This window comes from Electrophorus electricus, chromosome 7, assembly GCF_013358815.1.
Source record: "Electrophorus electricus isolate fEleEle1 chromosome 7, fEleEle1.pri, whole genome shotgun sequence".
In the NCBI taxonomy this organism is placed as follows: domain Eukaryota; kingdom Metazoa; phylum Chordata; class Actinopteri; order Gymnotiformes; family Gymnotidae; genus Electrophorus; species Electrophorus electricus.
Window position 1 is genome coordinate 20952071 of NC_049541.1, and position 20472 is coordinate 20972542.

The 20472-nt window shown below is 48.5% G+C and overlaps 2 protein-coding genes across 7 annotated transcripts in view; one reads left to right on the top strand and one right to left on the bottom strand.

The window, feature by feature from the left end:
• lrmp (lymphoid-restricted membrane protein) lies at positions 1–19266 on the bottom strand. Of its 4 annotated transcripts, XM_035528398.1 has the most exons (39): positions 19176–19266; positions 18950–19063; positions 17241–17875; positions 16942–17052; positions 16406–16586; positions 15756–15814; positions 15576–15651; positions 15200–15358; positions 14911–15028; positions 14643–14693; positions 14434–14511; positions 14228–14284; positions 14056–14115; positions 13924–13994; positions 13683–13749; positions 13236–13367; positions 12839–12934; positions 11863–12014; positions 11365–11476; positions 10802–11021; positions 10145–10209; positions 9521–9632; positions 9022–9160; positions 8485–8563; positions 7001–7047; positions 6767–6852; positions 6471–6640; positions 6210–6291; positions 5960–6017; positions 5843–5870; positions 5628–5768; positions 4706–4840; positions 4221–4362; positions 4080–4117; positions 3038–3103; positions 2886–2938; positions 2268–2363; positions 1934–2053; positions 1–1437 (listed from the first exon to the last, which is right to left on the bottom strand). In XM_035528398.1, the coding sequence occupies exons 2-39, from the start codon at positions 18973–18975 to the stop codon at positions 1191–1193; spliced, it is 4365 nt and encodes a 1454-aa protein (XP_035384291.1). In that variant the 5' UTR covers positions 18976–19063; positions 19176–19266; the 3' UTR covers positions 1–1190. The 4 variants fall into 4 exon arrangements, with proteins under 4 accessions (XP_035384291.1, XP_035384294.1, XP_035384292.1 ...); XM_035528401.1 differs by lacking the exon at positions 19176–19266 and having other exon boundaries at positions 10802–10907; positions 18950–19021; XM_035528399.1 differs by lacking the exons at positions 18950–19063; positions 19176–19266 and adding an exon at positions 18229–18339.
• The window catches only part of bcat1 (branched chain amino-acid transaminase 1, cytosolic), a 14337-nt gene continuing 13094 nt past the window's right edge, over positions 19230–20472 (top strand). The window contains exons 1-3 of one of the 3 annotated variants that reach the window (XM_035528402.1): positions 19230–19316; positions 19596–19681; positions 20363–20419. In XM_035528402.1, the coding sequence (XP_035384295.1) occupies positions 19631–19681; positions 20363–20419 (108 nt within the window). In that variant the 5' untranslated portion in view covers positions 19230–19316; positions 19596–19630. Of the gene's footprint in view, positions 19317–19367; positions 19509–19595; positions 19682–20362; positions 20420–20472 lie in introns of those variants that run through there. The other 2 variants (XM_035528403.1, XM_035528404.1) reach the window with 2 other exon arrangements.

The window sequence follows — 20472 nt, forward strand, 5'->3', positions numbered from 1 at the left end:
CCTTGTGTAGTCACCATTCCACTGGAGTTGGCGACTACACAAGGCAGACATGGTGACATGCCTCAATAAAAAGCCTTTCAAGGTTTTGAATTTGTCCTTTGTAACAACTCAATTCATATTAAGCAAATCCATTACACATTGTACACTTAAGCCAACTTGCTAGACCATCTTTAATGCAACGTTCTTATCACAACAGTAAAGTGCCTCACTAAGGGCCTCATGTCACTGTAAAGAAATTCAAGTGCAGCTTTTTTGCACTTAACAGCACATTGCAAGGCAAAGCAGTAGATCTCTTGCAACCATAGACAACACCAAATACATCAAAACTGAACTAGGAAATGTAGAGAATGAGAAGTATAAGGAGGGAGAGGAGAACAGCATGAGCATGTGGCCAACAAGCATCTCAATTTACTCAAAAGACAAATGGTGTTACATTTTGGGATTAAATAAAATTTATTGGAGTGAAAACATTCTTGATAGAACTGGTTAGTTAAGACATTATGTCCATTTTTTGCAGCAAGTTTTGATCACAACTCAGATCACAACTGGATCAGTTACTTTATTGTGTACGTTTTCCCACTTCTGGAACATACACCTACACAAGACCCTAATAAAAAAAAAACAAAAACAAAAAAACAAACAAGATTATTAAAAGCAAAACCACTTCTATTTCACACTTCATCTAAAGCAATAAAACTTAAATGTGCAAAACCTTTAAAAAATAATTAATAATAATAATCACAATTACTCCACCAGCTGTCAGTAAAAGCATACATTCACTCAAATTCTACATCCCTTGTTACACCCCCTTTTAAAATGACGATTGCCCTTCTGTGTCCATAAACATTTAACAGAGCACGAGGTTTCATTGCAGACAACCCAACGCAAACATCCATTTCCTTTTTGGTTAGATCTGCACTTTTCTTCATTAAAAAAAACCCCCAAAAGCACTTGCAAATGTTCAGTAAATATTTTCTTAATGCAGCTGTTTTTGGGCACATCACTGGCAAGCACCCTCTTAAGAAGTCAACATCTGTCAATGGGTTGGGGTGGTCGAATAATAGCTTAACTAGTTTTCTCTGTGGAAGCAGCTGTCCTCCACACAGGTCAGCTGCGTTAAAAAGTGCTTCATCCAGGAGTCTTCCAGTCCACTAGGGGGAGCGGGCAGTTCCAAGCAGGGGCAGACCCTTTCACACGGGCGGCTGTCCGTTGTGCTGGAGCCCTGTGTAGGGCCACAGAAGCTGCTGGATGGTCATCCAGGAGTCTCCCGTGCCCACAGGAGCAGCGTCCACGGCCGGCTGCAAAATCAGGCTGGCCAGCAGGAGGAGGAGAGCAGAGACCACCATCAGAGCGCAGACCCAGAGCCAGGGGCTCCTGGAGGCTTTGACCTGGCATGGGGTGGCCTGCTCGGCTACAGGACCGGGACCGCTGCTCACACTGAGGTAAGAAAGGAAACCAAAGCACACACACACGAACACGAGTAATCGGGCACAAAGCAGAATGGGACAGCAAAGAGTTTTGAGTCCTGTGTGTTATGATGGCGGGACACTTCAGTGTGGTGAGGGTAGAACCTCAGTACTGTTAAAGACATCCCAGTGGGACTAGAGCACAATACCACATGGGCACTCAACTTCCTGCAGGTGGTGCTGTATGCAATTTTAAAAATTTGATATGGATGAATTGCAAGCCAAATTTTTTATACATTGCAACACATTTTTCCAAAAATGAAGCCATTCTGAATTCTCTACATAATTGCAATTGTTGTCTATTTACATAGACAACAGAAGTAACTGATTAAGTATTTGCGGGAAATGCTTTCTACGGCTGGAATTCAAAATCAGAGCATTCCCCCATACAAAAAGCAAAGTGTGTGGAGACGATACACACACGCTCAGATTAAAACGTGCAACACAGCAGTAAATGAAACACTAACGTCTTAGCTGGCATAATGAGCGAAGTGAATTTGATGCCCAGTTGCGTTAGGCTAGACCTCCTCTCCGTCGCCTCCGTTCTCATCTCTTCCTCTGAATGCGAATCGGACTCGTAGCCGAACCTGCACACAGTTCAGAAAACTGAATCTGCCCCTCACCAAATAGTGGCCATGTTTGCTTAGGTCCACCATCAGGGATGGAAGGATTGCCAGCGCCTGTTAGGGAAGACGACACCTGCAAATGCCAGCGTAGTGGGACATAGTTCCCCTCATAGATTCACCCAGCCACTGTTAGCCACGTCAGCATCTGTGGGTGAAGCGGCGTGGCCATCCTTACCTGTTGGTGAGAGCTGGCCCGTCTGTCTCCTGCCAACCCCCAGAGCTTATGAATCGTTTCAGCGGGGCCCGCTGAGAACTCCTCCCAACGATGTTCCTGAAAGCACCACACAGACACCTCGTTTCAAGGTGTGTACATTCCTAGTGGTCAAAGAATCTGATTTAGGATCAATTTTCCTTCAGCCTTATGATGCTATGCATCAAGTAGAATGCAAAAAACTGATCCAGGATCATTATTGTGGCTCCCATGAGCCAGATCTGGTATTGTGCTGATGGATATTCCTCCACAGGCCGAAGATTTGGTTACGTGGGAGTGGCCTCAGACAGAGCAGTCAGGACAGCTGCATGCCAAATCCCTACCACTTTCATTGGACTGCTGCCTTCTCCAACCCCCCCTTCAGTCGGAAGACCATGCGAGTCAAGTGTTCAGCCATCATACAGGAGGAGGTGTCGTATTAAAAAATTTAAAACCATGCTATACACTGTAGGACAAAATGTCAATCCTGGCAAGCAAAGTTTCTCCAGATCTTGTTTCTTAAACTCACTGCACAAAGGAGACAGTCGTATCAAAAGGGACATACTGTGCGCTACCAAGGAGACGCAGGGCATTGATTCTCACCAAGGCGACCTGCGGGCCAGCCTCTCCGCATCCGTCTCGGTGCCTTCCTTAGCCTGCAAAGTCGAGAATCGACACGGTCACTTGCACTCGCCCTCCCTCGGTGCTGTGCCTCTGTGGCCTTGCGCGTGACCATGCGGGACGCCGACTCTCACCATGTCGAGGGGCAGTCTTCCGATGCCCCGCGGGATCGCTGCGATGCTGACTCTACGGGCGGCTGGCTACGGACACAACACACAGAACACATCCCATCAACTCTCATGTTTATCCAAAAACAGCCCTGTTCCCCACATTCCGATCTCACTTAGGACACGGAGTCAGCATAACCAGCTAGTAACCACATGTCCAAGCGGAACATGGGAGCGGTGTGGAGTGGGGCGAGGAGCAAGTCCGCATGAAAGTTGGACTGTTGCCGTTACTGCTCCAGTTCGATACATGACCCGCAATAAAACGGCACCGGACACTTTACAAGCTTGGAGGCATTTTCATAATGACCATATATATATATATATATATATATATATATATATATATATATATATATATATATATATATATATATATATATATATATATATATATAAATATATATAAATAAATAAATAAATAAAAAAATTTAAAAAAGTGCTTAATCCCCCAATGGCTACTCCACGAGTATGGCAAGGTCCTCACTGCTACGAAGGATTCGTCATGGAATCTAAAGACGAACAGTAGGATTTTTTTTTTGGTTAAAAATATTTCTATGAAAACAGTTTTGCAGCCTGCTGTCATTTTTCCTTCAGTTCAGTTTCCATAAAGTGTTTCTCTGGTTAAGGCAGCATCATTAAAACAAAAGGCGTGTTTTTTTCTGTCTTAAGTGGGAAATGGAGACACTGGAGAGTTGGAGCAGAGGGACTACAGAGCGCTCCGAGTGAGGAGTGGGATTAGGAATATCTGAAGCAGAGCTGCAGCAGATTACAGAGCGAGGGGTGGGATTTTCTGATGCTGTGCTCCACTCACTCTGTACCCAAGCAAATGAAATAACCCAACAGTGGACGCAATACCAAAGGCAAATAGTTTGTTTGCATAGAAAACTTCAGAAACATGATGCATCCTAACAGAACAGTGCTAGATTTACAGATCTACTCTGGACTTTAATGGTCACGCCATTGGCTAATCTGCTCTACTGAGTTTAGTAATCCACACCGGTGAGCTCACCTTGTTGAAGCTTGGCTGCTTTTTGTTCCTGAAATCATCTGCAAACAAAGCAATACAAATGTAGGCTGACAGGAGACACGGCTTGTAACACTGCACTTGTGTTTGTGTGCGCGCGCGCGAGCGAGAGTGAGTGTGTGCTACCCCTTTCCGTGCCGAAGGACCGTTCATTCTGTACGAGGCTCTCTCTGAGCTCCAGGAGCTCTGTGTGCTCTTTTGTGTACGTCCTCCTCAGGTTCTCCACGTGATGAATCATCACCTCCACCGCTTTCCCCATACGACTCTCCTACACAGTGCCCAGCATAAGACACACTGCACCCACCCACATCTTATTTAATGTCATCCAACCCCTTTACAAACATTCAAGTCTAAAGAACTTCCCAGCTATAGAAAAATGCATTTCGTCAAACTGGATGACTAGTACTTGTTATCTTAGACACGTATTCCTTAGAAATCCCACGATCAGTCCGTGTGCGTCAGCAGGACACATTTGTCATCTATTTTTAAAATGCTGGAATTCAATTTGTGTGACTGGTTACATAATTTCCAAGTGTGATCTTTTCTTCTCTTCACACTGGGCAGGACCATGGACCTGCTGAAGATCTCACAGGCTTTCTGTGCACACAGACCTGATGAATCGCTCCCAGCATTTCCGAGCGGCTCGATACTCTGGTCATGGACTGGACGAGGATCTCCAGGTTCTTCTGCAATCGCTGGATGATCTCCATAGCCTGATTATCATCCTCGCACCGGGGGATCAAAGCCTGAGGACAAAGCACACCACCGTGAGCACGGAACGGACACAGACCCCTCTACCCCAGCCAGCCACTGCCGCCCCTGGCTGAGGTGTAGGAGGCAGAGAAATAAAAACCTATACGCAGGAAGTGACAACTAATCACCACCAGACTGAACATAAATCCCTTTAAAGCCATATTCAAGTTCTCTCCATCCAGGCCACTCAGTCAGGCGGGGTAATGTCCTCGACCTTTCACCTTTTAAGTGAAGCTGCGAGATACACAACTAGCCTCACATTAGCCTAATGCAAAAATCAGAATGCAAATCGCCACAAGGTTAGAACTACCAGTCAGGAGCAGCGCTCTCGCTGGCTCCACCTTCAGGAAAATATGTAAGAGAACCCACGGCATAGTAGCAGCTCAACAGTCCTGCAGAAGCAACAGGTTGTGTGAGACCTGAGGGGACGCTGAACTAATTTAAACCCAACTTCCACAAATGAATGGCGGTAAAGATGGCCTGGTTGTCACAGTATTTTTTTTTTTATTCTCAGTAAAAATCAGTTTTTAAGTGAGGGGCCACAGGTATATCGTAGCATGACTACGTCTACATTGGAATGGAGGTGTCCGCTTCCAACATTCAAGAAACAACCACAAAGCAGAAATATACAAGTCAGATCCTACACTCAACATTAGTAGTCTTCCCAAAAACACCTTCTGGGGATGACAGGGGGGCATTTCCTTTAGTGGGGACACCAAGTTAAAATATTCACACCATAGAAACAACATTTTGATCTCCATAAAGGAGACACACACACACCTGAAGGAGGCCCTGGCAGCTGGACACCTCACGGCAAACATTCTCCTCGGCCAGGTCGCGGGAGCGCTCCTCTAGACGAAGCCTCTTCTCCAGGGTGAACATGTCACACTTGCAGCTGAGGGACAGGCGGTGGAACTCCGCCTGGTACGAGGACAAAGACACTGACGCTTAGATGATATTGTTCATCTTCATGAAACATCTTAACAAATACTCACCTCGATCTCTCGGTCACTGGAAGACAGACTGCAAATGAAGTGAATAGATTTATATGGTTAATTGAAGATATTGGTGAATTACAAGATTTAGTTATCAGCCTCTGAATGAATGACCACCTGTTGCCAGCGTCCATAGCAGCATCTCTGCTGTCTTCAGAAATAACAGATGTGTCATCTGAAGGGGGGAGAGAGAGAGAGAAAATGAAGAGCAGAATGATTAGGTCCAAACCACTAACAGATAAAGAGGTGTTGAGAGTGCTTTGGCCAAGCATGCTATAGTAGCTCAGATCATTAAAAGGTAAGGGGATCCATTAGAATGACCTTATTTGCATAATACTAAAGTGCTATGATTGCGTCCTTCATTTACCCGCATTCTTAGGGCCCTCCGAAGCCTTGCTCTCTTCCAGGGCTTTTTGTTCTGCTATGGCCTCCATACTGCTGGAAATCTCCTGCGAGAAAATGGCCAATCAGAGAGCTTACATTATTCAGTAATCCAACACGCTGATCTGGGATCAGCACTTAAACATCTTAATGTGTTAGCATCACGTTTCCTAGAGAACAATAAAGCAACATTCAGGCAGCAGAACAGAATATGCCAGATTTCTGCCACCGTCGTAAATTCTCTCACCAGGTCTCTTCGGAACCTGCTCCGGAGTGTTGGAGAGTCCTTCCTGGTGCCTGGAGGAGGCGGGGCTACCAGAGAGGGTTCTGGGGTCAGTTCCCCAGACCCCCCGGCGGTGTGTAGGTAGTCAGAGTTTGGCCCAGTGACTGTCCCCTGTCCGCCCATCTTGGTCATGCCTCACGAAATGGAGGGAAGAGGGAACGAAATGGGAGGGGGGGGGGGAAGAGTTAGAATGAAGTGATGGAAGGCAGTCCAGTTCCAGTGTCGTGGTAGGAAGCCAGGTACACGTCTTTTCCTCCTACCTGCTGCGTCGCCTTCAGCTAAGGCTACCTGCTGACCGCCCTCTGTCACGGGCTCGTCTTCCTCCACAACAGGCAGTAGACAGCTTCTACACACACACACACACACACACACACACACTTAAATGACAAATTCCACAAACTTCTAGACACTGTACTGATCTCACTTCTGTTCCTCGGCTCCTGCTGCCCAGGTAGGTGCATACGTTCAGAGGTAGCAGAAGACAAGCACCTTACCTGTCCAGTACTGTAGGCACGTCCGGAAGCTGATCCTGGGTCAGTTTCTACAAGATGTAAAGGAGCGTAAATGAGCTGCTGGTAGAGTCAGCCAGACCCACACCCACACCCACACACGTCTTCATACCTGTCCCATGGCACGAGAGCTGAAACGCGACAGCTAGGATCTGCCGCACACAAGCGCACGAGGAAGCTGGAAGCACTAAATTCTTACATAATGTGTGCGAGTTCTGCAGCTGGCTAACAGAGCGAGGAGAGAGGGAGGGAGGGAGAGAGCGTGCGCACAGGAAAGAAAAATGTGAGGAAAAGAATGGAAGGAGAGGGAGAGACAGCAGAGAAGAGAGTGAAGAGAGACAAAAAAAATAGATTGACAGACAGGTGTAAAGATAAACAGATGGACAAAGTATGAATCATGCACTACATGACTATGGTCAGTTCTACGACAACCGACGGGAACTCGTCTAGCTCTCCAGACAACTGCGTCGTGTTCCCAGCGCTACTCCATGACTGACAGGCAGTTGATGTCTGGAGAGTTTGTGAACATGCGTAAACAAAAATACCCTAGATCAGTTTACGACAGCCAACACCTGCAGCTCAGGTCAAAACCTCTATAAAGTACGTCCACCTAATAAAAATGAATGCACATACATATGCATGCGTGTTTATACGTTTGTTACACATGTTAAGTCAGCAAAAAAGCCTCACACCCCTCTCCAGTGACAGACAGGTCAGTCCCTGAAATCCTTCACTTCAGTCTCACCCTGAACAGTATTGTACAGCCGAACTGATGGACAAACAGGGCAGTTCTCCACACAAGAACACGCCATGGGAAGAAAGCGTGGAACCACTACAGGTGGACTAAATCGCCCAGTCCCATTTAGGGACCTCATAAGAGACACATTTAACCTAAACCACCCATGCAGGGAACAGGACAGTTTAACCTTACCAAAACGTTTACAGGACAGGTCATCCGGTGAGCCTGTGAGGATCTGGCAGACATGGTGCGGCCTGCACACAGATCTAAAGCTCGGTTCTGTTGTCTTCCAACAGGTTGTCGCTGAGACAGTTGGACACTGTGGCGCAGTAGCAGACAGATGCACCCTTCTGCTGTCTTACAGTAGCACAAACAAGCCCACACTACAAGTCAGAGGGGAAGAAACCTCCTCCCACGGCTAAAAGCTAGGACAGAAGGCACACAGACAACCAGGGCTGCTAACCGGGCGCGGAAAGATGGGGCCAGCAACGTTGAACCCTACGCGGTAGCTCTGAGGAGAGCTTCCCCAAAACGAGAGCTTCCCCATCCACTGGTAGTCATTACATATCAGCGCTCCACCGAACTGATGGAGGAGCATTAATTACCAACAGGAAGTTAGAGAGAGAGTGCGAGATCAAGAAAGATGTGGAAAAAAGGGAAGGGGAAGTAGAGAGATCGTCACTGAAAAAGACAGTTCTGTGAAGCAGTGGACAAACTTCCTCTAACTGACCTGCAGATAACTCAAGATGGGCATGTCAACCTTTCCTCCTTCAGGTCCTCTCTCCATGACTCCAGTCTCCTGGGGGGTGCTGACAACAGACAGAGTGTAGAGAATTAAACAAAAATTAAAAACGGGGCGGGGGGGGGGGGGGAACAAAAAACAAAACAAAAAAAGCTTCAGAAGACGATTTTCTGTCATCTCCGTCACCCAGGATGCATCTGGGCTTACAGCCAGTACATCAATGTCTTCCTGCCTCAGTGTGCTCGTCACACAGCTGCCTGATGGTGGCCATGCAAAGTGAGGTGTGATAAGCCATCGCATACACCCAGGGGAGGTGTGCAAACGTGCGTGGAGGGGGGGTGAGGGGGGAACAACCACTGCTTTGACTATCAAACAAGGGCTCCAGCGGCAACTGGGTCCCTTCATACGTGACCACTCCTCAGTGCTCAAAATGGGGGGGGGGGGGGGAGGAGATTTAAATGTAAAAAAAAAAAAAAAAAACTATCCATGTCAGCCTGCAAAAGTGCAGGAGGGGCCGGTTCTCACCTGGCAGGAAGAGTAATGGATTGACCTGGCCCAGGCTGAATGCTTGCGGGAGATAGTGTGGAGGTTTTGGGAGGAGTGAGCCCCTGGCCTTGGGGCTGAGGACTGGGCAACAGTCCCCCAAGACTCTGAGGCAGTTCACCTGGACACAGTAGGATGGGTTTTTAATGTTAGGACAGCCAGGCCTGGTACGGTTTATGCATACAGCTGCAAAACGGCAACAGAGAACAGTGCGTCACCAAGTTAAACTTGAGAAGAAATATGAAATGTTTTACAAACATGTACACATGGAAACGGGGGGGGGGGGGGGGGGGGGGGGTGCTGCCAATAGAGATCTCCAGGTTGCATTGCCTAAAGCAGCACGTCACAAATGATGCTCTCAAACATGACTGAAATGTTGATCTTTGTGAAACATCTAGCAAACACATAGATGTGAACTGCTGTCTGTGTGAGGCAAAGCAGTAGTTAACCGAAGCAAATGAGTGCTAGAGAAAGCTCTTACCAGCGCCCCGAGTGTGGGAGTGCGAGAGAGAAACGGGCTCGCTCGCTTCGCAACAGACAGCCTGCCCGTGGGTGTCAGCAGGCCTAGTGCATTCTGGGAGTCTGCCTTCCTCCTGTTAGGGCCAGAGGCCAAAGAACACAGTGAGCTCCCATTCCCACGAGCTGGCCCGCATGGCGCTCTGCAGGTGACCTGCTTTCTGAACGACGACAAGAGTCCCAAGACTTTGCCAGTCAAATCACTGATAGTGTCATGCGGGTGACTACCTCCTGCCTGCATATGTGTGTGTGTGTGTGGAGGGGGGAATCCTCATCATGCGTCATTGCTTGTGTTTAACAAAGGCTTCAGTTGAATCCTCAATAAAAATGAAACATTTTATAAACCATAACTTAACCCTTTGACACTAAACCACTTTTGCAGCATTCAGCTTATGGCAGTGGACCTCCATGATCATCTTCCTTGAAGCCTCTCCCTGTCTGAAGGCAGAGCTAGCGTAATGACCTCTGAACTAATGTCTGAAACTGCTCGCCCAGAGGACTCCATTCAGGTGGCTCAAACAGAAAGCGAAGTCGAGAGGGAAACATGCAAAGACCAGACAGAGCAAAATATGCTAGAGAAGATTCATACTTGCTGGAGTTCAGGACCCTGCTGAGGTGGGTCATCAGAGAGGTCTTCAGAGTCAACCAGACCTTCTGGAGGAAGAAAGAGAAAAAAATAAAAAATAAAAAATCACATGCACCCCTCGGCACATGAATACACCCTCACGCAGAATGCCCTATGCCTGCCCCGTGATCGATTATGACTGCACGTCGTCACTGAGCACATCGAGTCTCAGTCATGCGGCTGGGAGACTTGGGGGATTAGTGAGAGCCCTCTCCTCAGGCCCCAAGCATCTGAACGTGCCCAAACAAGGCCTGACGTCTCGGGCAGAGGAGCTCTAGAGGGCTGGGATGTGGTGCCAGGGCTCACGGAGGCTGGCTAACAATTAAAGGGGATTATGATTATACACCCCAAAGACTCCAGCTATCCGCACCGAGGTCCAGCTGGAGTGGTGGCCAGTGTTAAAAAGACCCTCAGAGGCCTTCAGCGGTGGAGGATCAACCTCAGCTATATCATCTGAACATGGGCTCAGCACCGTGGTTCTCCTCATTACAGCCAGACAAGGCACGGTGTGTGTGGATGAGCAGATGCACATCACCTGGTCCCCTGATGTTACAAGATCACGGGGGCAAAACTTTTTTTTTTTTTACACCCAACTGGCTGGTCCGTGGCGGCGTTTCTCACCAGGTGATTCAAGGTCCAGGACTTGTTCGGATGTGCACTTCCTGAAAGGGGTCAAGCCTCCAAGCACCTCGGTCTGGACTCCAGAATCACGCGTTGCCCGACTCTGCTGCGAAATCAAGAAACTGGAGTCTAATGGCGAGTCTCGTAGCCCCTCCTCCTCCTCAGGGGCGGGGTCTCTTGAACCTTCCTCCTCTTTGTCTTGACTGATCACAGCAGGCCCCTGGTTGACATGGGAATTGAGTACCCCACACACAGGATCTCAAATGTGTGGAGCACTCTCAAACCATTTCACTGCGAGTTATACCGTATATGACTATGTATGTGACAAAAAACAAACTTGAATGTGACGACTATAAAAATGCCACTTTTGTAAAACAGAAACTGCAGAGCCGTGATGCAGACAGCAAGCCAATCACTGTCCCCTCATTCTCAAAGCAGCTTGATTAAAATTCTGAAAGCGCCGTTGTCTTTCTACGTTGGACCGACACCATGTGGCTCCTTCACACCTGAGGGCGTGATGCCGTTGGCATTGTGGTGTGGGCATGATGGGTGGAGGATGTTACCTGGCAACAGTGGGCTGGTGTTTGGCTCCTGGCTTCCCTGCTGTTGTGTTCAGTCTTCATCTGATCCAGCTCCTCCTGCAACTGTTGCTTCTTATTCTCCTGCTCCTGCACCCTACACACATACCCCCACAACCTTCAGTGTCAGTTACAGTGCCTTTATCTAGGTCCGATACACCAGCCCCACAGGCCAGCGTCAGCTTTGGGTCTTCACACTATACATCTCCTGGCACGTAATTCCAAGTCCAAATATTAGCACGGAGAACAGGGCATACGGAACCCAATAGGAAGGCTCTGACAACGGTCCCTGCGCCCCCAACTCACTACCCTGCCTTTCATCTGTCCTCCCCCGCCTGCAGCTGTAACCCTGGAAACCTGCCATGTGTCAGTTTTAGACAGAAAGCACTCGCACAAAGAACCAAGCGTGGCCATGAGGTGACTCATCTAGAAGAGATGCCCCCCCCCCCGCCGTACCTCTGGCTCTCGGCCCCGCCCACTTACCTGACAGACAGGTGCAGCATGTCCGTGCGAGAGCGGCGCAGGTCGCTGGTCACCTTCGTCATCTCCCTCTCCAGCGAGTCTGTGTACTGCTGCAGCTGGCCCACGGCGCACATCCACCGGCCCCGCCTCTCTGCCAGCTGGCCCCGCAGCCCCTGCGGAGTGACAGAGCACGCTCAGTAGACAAGCCCCATGCGAGCTAGACCCGCCACACCGCAGGTCGACGCTCAGAGCTGGAGGAAGTAAAAACCCCGTGGCCACACTCGGGCCAAGCTGAAGTTGTTAATAACGGAAGGAGTGGGTCACACGCTGGGTTCTCGTACGAGCAAGGCTTCCTGAGAAGAGTTTCAAACCCATATTTCCCCTGTTCAGCACACAACTGAGATAGCTTGGTACGCCATACTGCCCTGTCTCTTATCTGATAAGAAATCTAAACTTAAGTCTTAACAGTAGAAACTCAGTCCTAACAGTTTAGCTGAATATGGTGTACAAGGAGACCAAAACATTTCAAAAGAAGAGTCGGTGTGTACTGACACTAAAGGGGTTTACTACAGCATGTAGTACACACCGAGTGTAGTACACTATAGCCAATATATAGTACACAGAACATGTACTGCATGTATTACACCACCAATATATACTCTGACCCTCCGAGACACCTTACATCAACCTCAGCAGAACTAGAAAGTTGCAAGAGCACAACCACAGCTAGAGAGGCATTACTGCTAGCATGAGTTATGCAACACAGTCAGTAAGTGAAAAGGTAACAGGCTCCTAAACACTCAGCTACAGAACCAGTGCAACAGAAGATCAACAATGCCCTCTCCACCCCACCCAGCTCTAACCCAGCCAACAGGAGATGCGTACATTGATCGGTACACACGACACCTCACTGAAGTGTCAAACGTCTCTGGGAAACGGGGGTGCTATTCCATAGTGAATTTTACCGATAACCTGATAAATTGTAGATTTTGTTCACCTGGAGCTTTAGCTCAACGTCCTGAGGTCCCTGGAGGTTCAGAAGCCCACGAAGTTGTGCGAGAACTGCACAAGTGTCTTCCTCAAACTCTTGCGTCTGAAACACACACAGTTTACGACCCCACGGTGCAAATTTGACACCATACACGCTGGCTTTCAGACGCACTCTGCTCATCCGTCAGCTTTTTAGTATTCAGATGAAGATGTAAAACAAAAACAAGGACCAAATTCTAATTTCAACCTTGTAGTAACAAGAATGCACATAACAGGCAAACATGTTTGGCTCAGTTCACTGAGGCGTGTTGGTGTAGATGGCATCTGTAAGTGAGGAAGGTGTGTGTGTGTGTGTGTGTGTGTGTGTGTGTGTGTGTGTGTGTACGCTGGTTTCTTTCGGTCACCAGACTGGCGAGGAGAGTTCTGAACTCCAGAGCAGTCTGTTCGGGTGCAGGGCCCCGGAGGAGGAGGAGAACCTCACGATCCAGCGTCTCGTCCAAAGAGGAAGCCAGACTGAGGGAGGAACCCTCCACACCCTACCAAACACACACACACCAGAACTTATCAGTAGCACCGTTTGCAAGGAAATTCAAAACTAAACAACTATGAGGGACAGAGAACCTGCAGATAAAAGCATCGTTTACATGAAGGTAGCAGACAGCAAGACGGTTAGTCAATGAGAATTATGGTACTGGATGTACACAGCACTTAGACACACAACAACAGACTGAAGCTGTGGGGTCTTTCCACATTTCTGGAATGATTTAGCAGATGTTTAAGTGGTGAAGATCAAACACCTATTGAGTGTGATCTACTCAAAGTCACAGTAACACACACACAAACACACACACCTCAGAGGGAGACTGCTGTGCCAGGGCCAGTTCTGCTTGCAGAGATCCAGATCCTGTCTGGTTTATTCTGTATGCCACAGAGGGGGAGAGAGCGGATCACACAGACAGATAGTTTCCCCCCCCGCCCCCTTATGCATAAATGAAGCAAGACAAGTACAGTTCGTGAAGTGTATATGGAGTGGAGCGTGATGAAGGGCTGTGCAGGAGCAATGCAGTAGGAAGAGGCGGGGCATGTGCTCACAGTGTCATTTCAGGCTGCATCAGCATGAGTTGCATCTGCCTCTCCAGCCTGGACTTCTCCACTCGTAACAACTAGAGACACAGACACGTGAGACAGAGCAAGCGCGCGAGAGAGCGCGCGAGCGGGTCTTACCTCCAACACTGAAGAGTACTCCTCTACTGCAGTCTTCAGCTCCTCAGTTTGTCTGGCTTTCTGAAAATGGAGGAGGCCAGTAAAAGGACAGGTGCTGTCCACAGCAGGGACCACGGCCCCTCCACGGCCCTGGGAGGCAGACCCCACCCCTCCACTGATGTGGTACACTGACCTCCTGGATCTCTGCATCCTTTTCAGCAATGACGGCGTCAAACGTGAGAGTCTGAACCTGCAGGCCGACACGAATAGACACGTCCGAGTTCCACCTCATCCTCCGCACAGATGGGATTACAGCAACCTGAGTGCTAGGCACCTACTTAATCCCACTAATAATCAATAATCCAAAATATATCCCACTCTGCTGCAACCAGGGCCCACCTGCAGGTCAGCATGAAGATCACAAACCTTCTTCAACTTCTTCTGAAGTTCATCCACCTCCATAGAGACTTTAACGTTCTTGTTATTAGGGAAGATGCGAGATTTAAAAAAAACAAAAAACAGGCAAAGAGACAGATCAAGACGCACACCCCCCTCCCCCCCCCCACAAAAAAGCAATCTGTCTGAACGGAGGGGACAGAGGGTCATACCTCCTTCTCAAGACAGGCGATCTTTGCCAAAAGAGACTGGTTCTCTCGCTCCTGTGGGAGGACGAGAGGCCCAAAGATGAGGTTGAGGACTAAAACTTTCAACTCAACACAATGGATGCGTTGAGAAGACAGCAGTGGATTCGCTCGACACCTCATCGAGGAACCCCATCGCTCATGTGTGTTTTGCAAAAACTCACACCAGTTGTGTGTTCTTAGTGACACTGCACCTTATGCATTAGGGTCACTGTGTATGTGTGTTGTGACTCACCATGTGCTTGCTCTGAGCCGAAGCACGTGCTCGGCTCTCCTCTGAAGAGCTTAAAGTCATCTTCATCTCCTCCACTTCCTCTTTCAGCATCCGCTCCTTCTGTAGCAGCTGCTGCCCCCTGGAGGAGGACGGAGGAACAGGAAGAAAAGTAAATAAATAAAATTAAGTCAGGAAGCAGGGGAGGGAAAGAGTCGCGTCTGAAAACAGTCACGTGCAGGACGCACGGGACTGAAGAACACAAGCAGAGCTGGAAGAAGGAAGGAGAGGGAAAGCAATACAGGAACTGTACGCTCTGGTCTGGGCCTTCAGCTCCTCGTTCTGCTCCAGGAGTTTCTGGTTGGTCTCCTCCATGACTTCCACTGCCTGTTTCAACTTCCCAACTTCCTGTTGAAGCTTCTGGTTGTTAAACTGCAAGTCAGCCACACAGAACACCAAATCGGACGTCTCCCTACACACACACACACACACACACACACACACACACACACACACACACACACACACACACACACACACACACACACACACACACACACACACACACACACACACACACACACACACACACACACACACACACACACACACACACAGTGAAAAACCAGACAGACATGTAGCCAGATGCCTGCTTGTCCACAGCGGTGAGTGCATGCAGACACACTCACAGGTCAGCTCTGGACACCTCACCGCCAAAAGCTTCCAGGCTGCCCGAGGTCATGTTCAACAGAACGGATCTCTTCGCTACAGGGAGCAGAAGAGAAAGGAAAACAAGTCATACAAAAATCACAGCTCCGTGCGGAGAGGCGACGAGAAAACTTCCATTTGGGACATGGCAGCAGTGTCACCTGCGAGCCCGTCTGCGGGTCTGACGGATTCCTGGGTCAGGTCCTCGTTTCTGCTGGTCCTGAAACACACACACACACACACACACACACACACACACACACACACAACAGGGTTAGCGGAAGCCTGCAGAAATGCCAGTGCGTCAGCGCGTCCACCTTTCTCCACTGTTGGCCTACAGAAGTTGGCTGCTCCAACTCTGTCAGTCAATCTGTGTCAGCTAGATAATGTAAAGGAAGGTTAAAAAAAAGTTAATAAACACAGATGGAAGCAATTTAATGTAATTAATGCTTGTCCCAAAACATTCATTGCTGATATATACAGTAAAGACATTTAATGTGTGGCAGAAATTTTTAAAACAAAAACAAACAAACAAAACCACTGTATGCAACAGTCAAAGCCAACTACAAAATTTTTGGTTGCTGGATTTAAAGGTAGTAACTTCTAAATGTTCAAGGTTTGTTCACATGGACAATATGCCTCTGGTCTCTACCTTTAAACCCACACAACAGTCATAGACTTATACCAACACAATCACACAACTGCAGCTCAGGAGACTCTACATAGTACTACTGCAGGGCATTCACCATGCCACAGCGTCCTGGTGTAGTCACGGTCCCAGAGACCTGGACGGACGAGCAAGCGTACGTACCCCTGGTTGCGACAGTCCTCGATCCACTCCTTCATGATGGCATGGTAGGTGTGCAGATCAATGGAGATGTCCTTGTGCTCCGGGTCCAGCATGTTGCACAGCTCCTCCAGTCCACTGTCCTCCGAGCTACGGCTGGTCGTGTGCCTCAAATAGTCCACGATGTGTGACACGTAGACTTTACCTGCGAACGACAGACCCAGGTTCCTATAGTGACCGTTGCTGTGGCAACAGCCTTGCAGGAGGCCACATGACCCAGAGCCCTTAAAGGCCAAGCAAACAAACCTGCAAATATCACCCGTATCTTCGTATGGCTGCTGAGGGGGTCAGTTTCAGTTATCGCTACGTCACAGACACTAACGATCAGTCAGTCAATTATAATAGGAAGCAGATAGCTGGGGGGGGGCAGACTAAAGGTCACGCTTTCCCTCCTCAGGACGATCCAGCATCCCGTTCAGAGTATGCAGCAAAATGTCTAGAAATGTACGCCTGCATGTCCAGACCGTGGCAGGTGCTGTGTAGCTTTTGGGCTGATTTACCCCTGCATTGGGTGTCGCAAGCTTGAAAGATGGTGTCCAGCAAGTCCTCCTCACAGATCAGGCTCACCTCTGCCATGCCGTCCCTCCTGGATTCAGCTGGACCCACAGCACCTAAGGGAACATGGCACGGAACATGAAGAGCCATCATCACAGCACGAAATTCAGGGAGCATTAGGGACGTGCGGTGGCAAACACACACACAAAAACCTTGCACCTCACGACAAGCAACCTGCCAATTTTTAAAGAGTCTTGGCTCAAGCTGCCTGTAGGTTCATTCGTGTCAAAGCACGGCAATTTACCATCTCCCATCGAAAGTCTCTTCACCACCAGGGCTGGACAGGCCAGTTCGGTGTCCAGGATGCTGGAGGTATCCGAGGAGGCAAAGTTCAGGTTGTAGGACAGCAGGGTGTGCGACAGGGTCTTGCCCCCCTCCCGTTCGACCTCCATGGGCGTGGGGCAGCGTGGGGTAAAGTAGACGTCCCTGCTCTGTACAGCGGGCGTGGAGCAGGTCCGTTGCCAGGGACGGTTGTAGAGGGGCACCGCCTCGCCCTTCTCCCTCAGGGTGCTGGTGACGGTGTAAGTGGCATTGATGGGCGTGCCAGGAGTGCTCAGGGTGGGAGTGGGGCAGGAGTCTCTCCGGGGGGCAGAAGAGCCGGCAGGGGTCAGCACAGCGGCTGAGCCCTCACACTCTGGGCCGTCGTCAGGCTGGATGCCGCGTTTCCTCAGGACGGCCTCCAAGTTGTGCCTCAGGCTGGCGTGAGGGCTGCCGTAGCTGCTGGACTGGAGCTTGGGGATGGGGAAGGGAGAATCAGCCTCCTGGTCGCGCCGCCGGATGGTACGCAGCTTGCGACAGATGCTGTCCACCGGGTTGTGCCGCCTCGGGGTCACACCGGCGTCCATGAGGGAGTTGCCACAGCGGGTACGGCAAAAACACCTGCAGCGGTGAACGGGAACAAGCAGCCACTTAATGCCAAAGCACGCAAAACACGCATACATACCCACAGCTGTTTGGTTTATTTATTTATTTATTGGTTTGTTTGTTTGTTTGTTTCTCTTGGACAAAGAAACCATTCCGATCTCACCTGGCAAATTCAACATCGCACCACTATACAGACCAAACTATGTGAGTTTAGCATCAGTATTACACGACTTGTGGTGTGTTGTTGTGATCACAGTCATGAGTTGGTTTTAAATGGTCCTTTAAACCCTCTTATCTCTCCAGGACCACCAGGCCTTAATAAATCACACCGTGGTGACGGAAATCAGAGTAAACTCGAAGTCACTCACGTTTGCAACTTCTCTGGCGCGCTTTGGAACTGGAAGGAACGCTCAGTGTGGAAACGTGAACACCTCAAACACCTCGAACGCACTTCAAACAGATCAACAGAGCAGGCGAGCGAAAACTCCGCGTGCTAAATAGGCCCGGTTGGCCCACGTGTCACACGTACAGCACTAACCACGTGTGCGCGCTGCCCCCGTGCGGCGGTTAATGCGCTCGCACGCATCAGGAACGCTGTGCTGGTGGGCCATTAAATGCACGACCCACTAACACCGACTAACTAGATGACAAGCTGCTATAACCATCAGGCATATCTGTTATTAATTCATAACTCAAATGGTTCTTTCATTTTTACAATTCAAATTTAAAATTAAATTAAGAACGACGTCTCTCTCCACGGAGTTGTACAGAATCAGTCATTCTACAGCAATTTGTTTTTGAAGTGTCAGAGGTTTCTGCTATCTAGTCTCAGGTCTTTGGTGATATCCCCATCTTTTAATTTAAACGAAATTAAAAGATACATCGCTGTAGATATCTGAAACGAAGACGGTAGTCAAAGCATACTTTCACATGTCTGGAGCTAAAGTTATGATAAAGCTAAAACGCGTGTCTTGAATTTGATTTAAAATCAGTAAAATGATCTTTTAGGGCAAAAATAAATTGTGGATATCTTCAAATGAGTTTTGTCCAGCCAGATGGTTGTGAAATATCATTCTGTCATTTCCTCACCCAGCTGCAGACAGAAACGTGCGCATTTCACCCCAGCAAGCCGCTTTAGATGAAGGGTGGCGAAGACCTGCACAGCCCTACGCGGGACGGGTCTGCGGGGCAGAAAAGGGCCGTCTGAAATAGAAACAACTCGCTTTATTAGGACTGATGGACATTCCAACTGGACATATCTATATCTGCATATCGTGCTAACAAGTCTGACTGAACGCCAGTGAAAGTGCTGTACCGTTTGCCAGACTAGCTGTTGACTCGCACTGGAGTTGCGTCATGTACATCTGGTGACGATTTAGTGCAGCCCACGCGCAGCTACGCAACCTGGCTATTCTTGATGTTTAAGCACGCGACCACGCTGCATTCACCTTAAAAGGTAAAATGTATTCATGCACAGGTCGTTCTTGTCGTTTTGATCGCAGACAGGATGTCGTGCATTACGGCTCGATAAAATACAAACGTATTCGCGGATCCTAATGTGGCGGTATGTGAGCGTGCTACGTGGAATAACGGAACGGACGCAAAATCGGCCGAGCGCTGGCTCGTGTGTTACGGTCTGCACAGCGGGGTGTGTGTGTGTGGGCGTGCATGTGCGCGTGCCTGTTTTAAAACTATAAACAGTGTCAGGTTGATGTTTAATCTCTAATCCGTTTAGCTCGTGCCTACACTGCGCGCTGCTCCACTTTCATCATGGCGAACGTTCGAGCTCCTGCATCACCAGTGAGCGCGCCGTGTCCCGAGGTAAGTGCGCTGCTTGTTAAAGAGGCCGTCGGAGCCACGAGGCTCTCCTGACTAGGGAACACACTTCGGATTTGCACCAGTCGCCCGGTCATGTGTCTGAATATCGTAGGCGATTAGTTAAGCTTTCTTAGCCTTTCTGCGCGCACTCGCGAGGCTGTGCATGCTTTTGGAATATGTCATTCTTTATAATATTTCGAACAAAACATTTGATGTGTGTGTGTAGCATTTGATACACACACACACACAGAGAGAGAGAGAGAGAGAGAGAGAGATTGAGATTGAAAACTGTAGTAAAGTACACAGTGTCCAGAGAAACGTTTCTTACAGAAACGTGTGTGAAACGTGTGTTTAATCTGGTGCACCCAACCTTAGTGTAACTTAACACTTCATACTAGCGTCATCAAGAGAGATTGCGTAAGATGAATCATTGTTTAATTAAATGCGGAGGTATTAGAGAACCTCTGGCGTGGGAATCGACGTGTTGCAAAGGCCTAGATTTCCAAATTAAACATTCACTACTATTTGATTAAAATTACCAAGCCTCGCACTATTTTGCTATTATTAATTGTATTTTTTGTTTTTTAATTGTTTGTTTGTTCTTAATCATTGTTTTTTTTTTAATGTATTATGTATTATTGGGTTTATCTGAGGTTAAGTGTTGATTTGTTTCTTTCTTTTCAGAACCACAACAAAGACCCTGCAAGTAATGATTTGGCTAACAGTGCTCCTAGTTTTAAGGTAATATCACACCCTAACCCCTATGTCATGCTTCAGACGCTACACTCATTTTG

Coding starts and splice junctions, on each gene's coding strand:
- lrmp (XM_035528398.1), bottom strand. CDS start 18,975: ATGCGCACGTTTCTGTCTGCAGCTGG. Junction 11,477..11,862: donor ATGCTGCACCTGTCTGTCAG/GTAAGTGGGCGG, acceptor GTATGTGTGTAG/GGTGCAGGAGCAGGAGAATA. Junction 2,364..2,885: donor CTGGCCCGCAGGTCGCCTTG/GTGAGAATCAAT, acceptor TGGTGCTTTCAG/GAACATCGTTGGGAGGAGTT.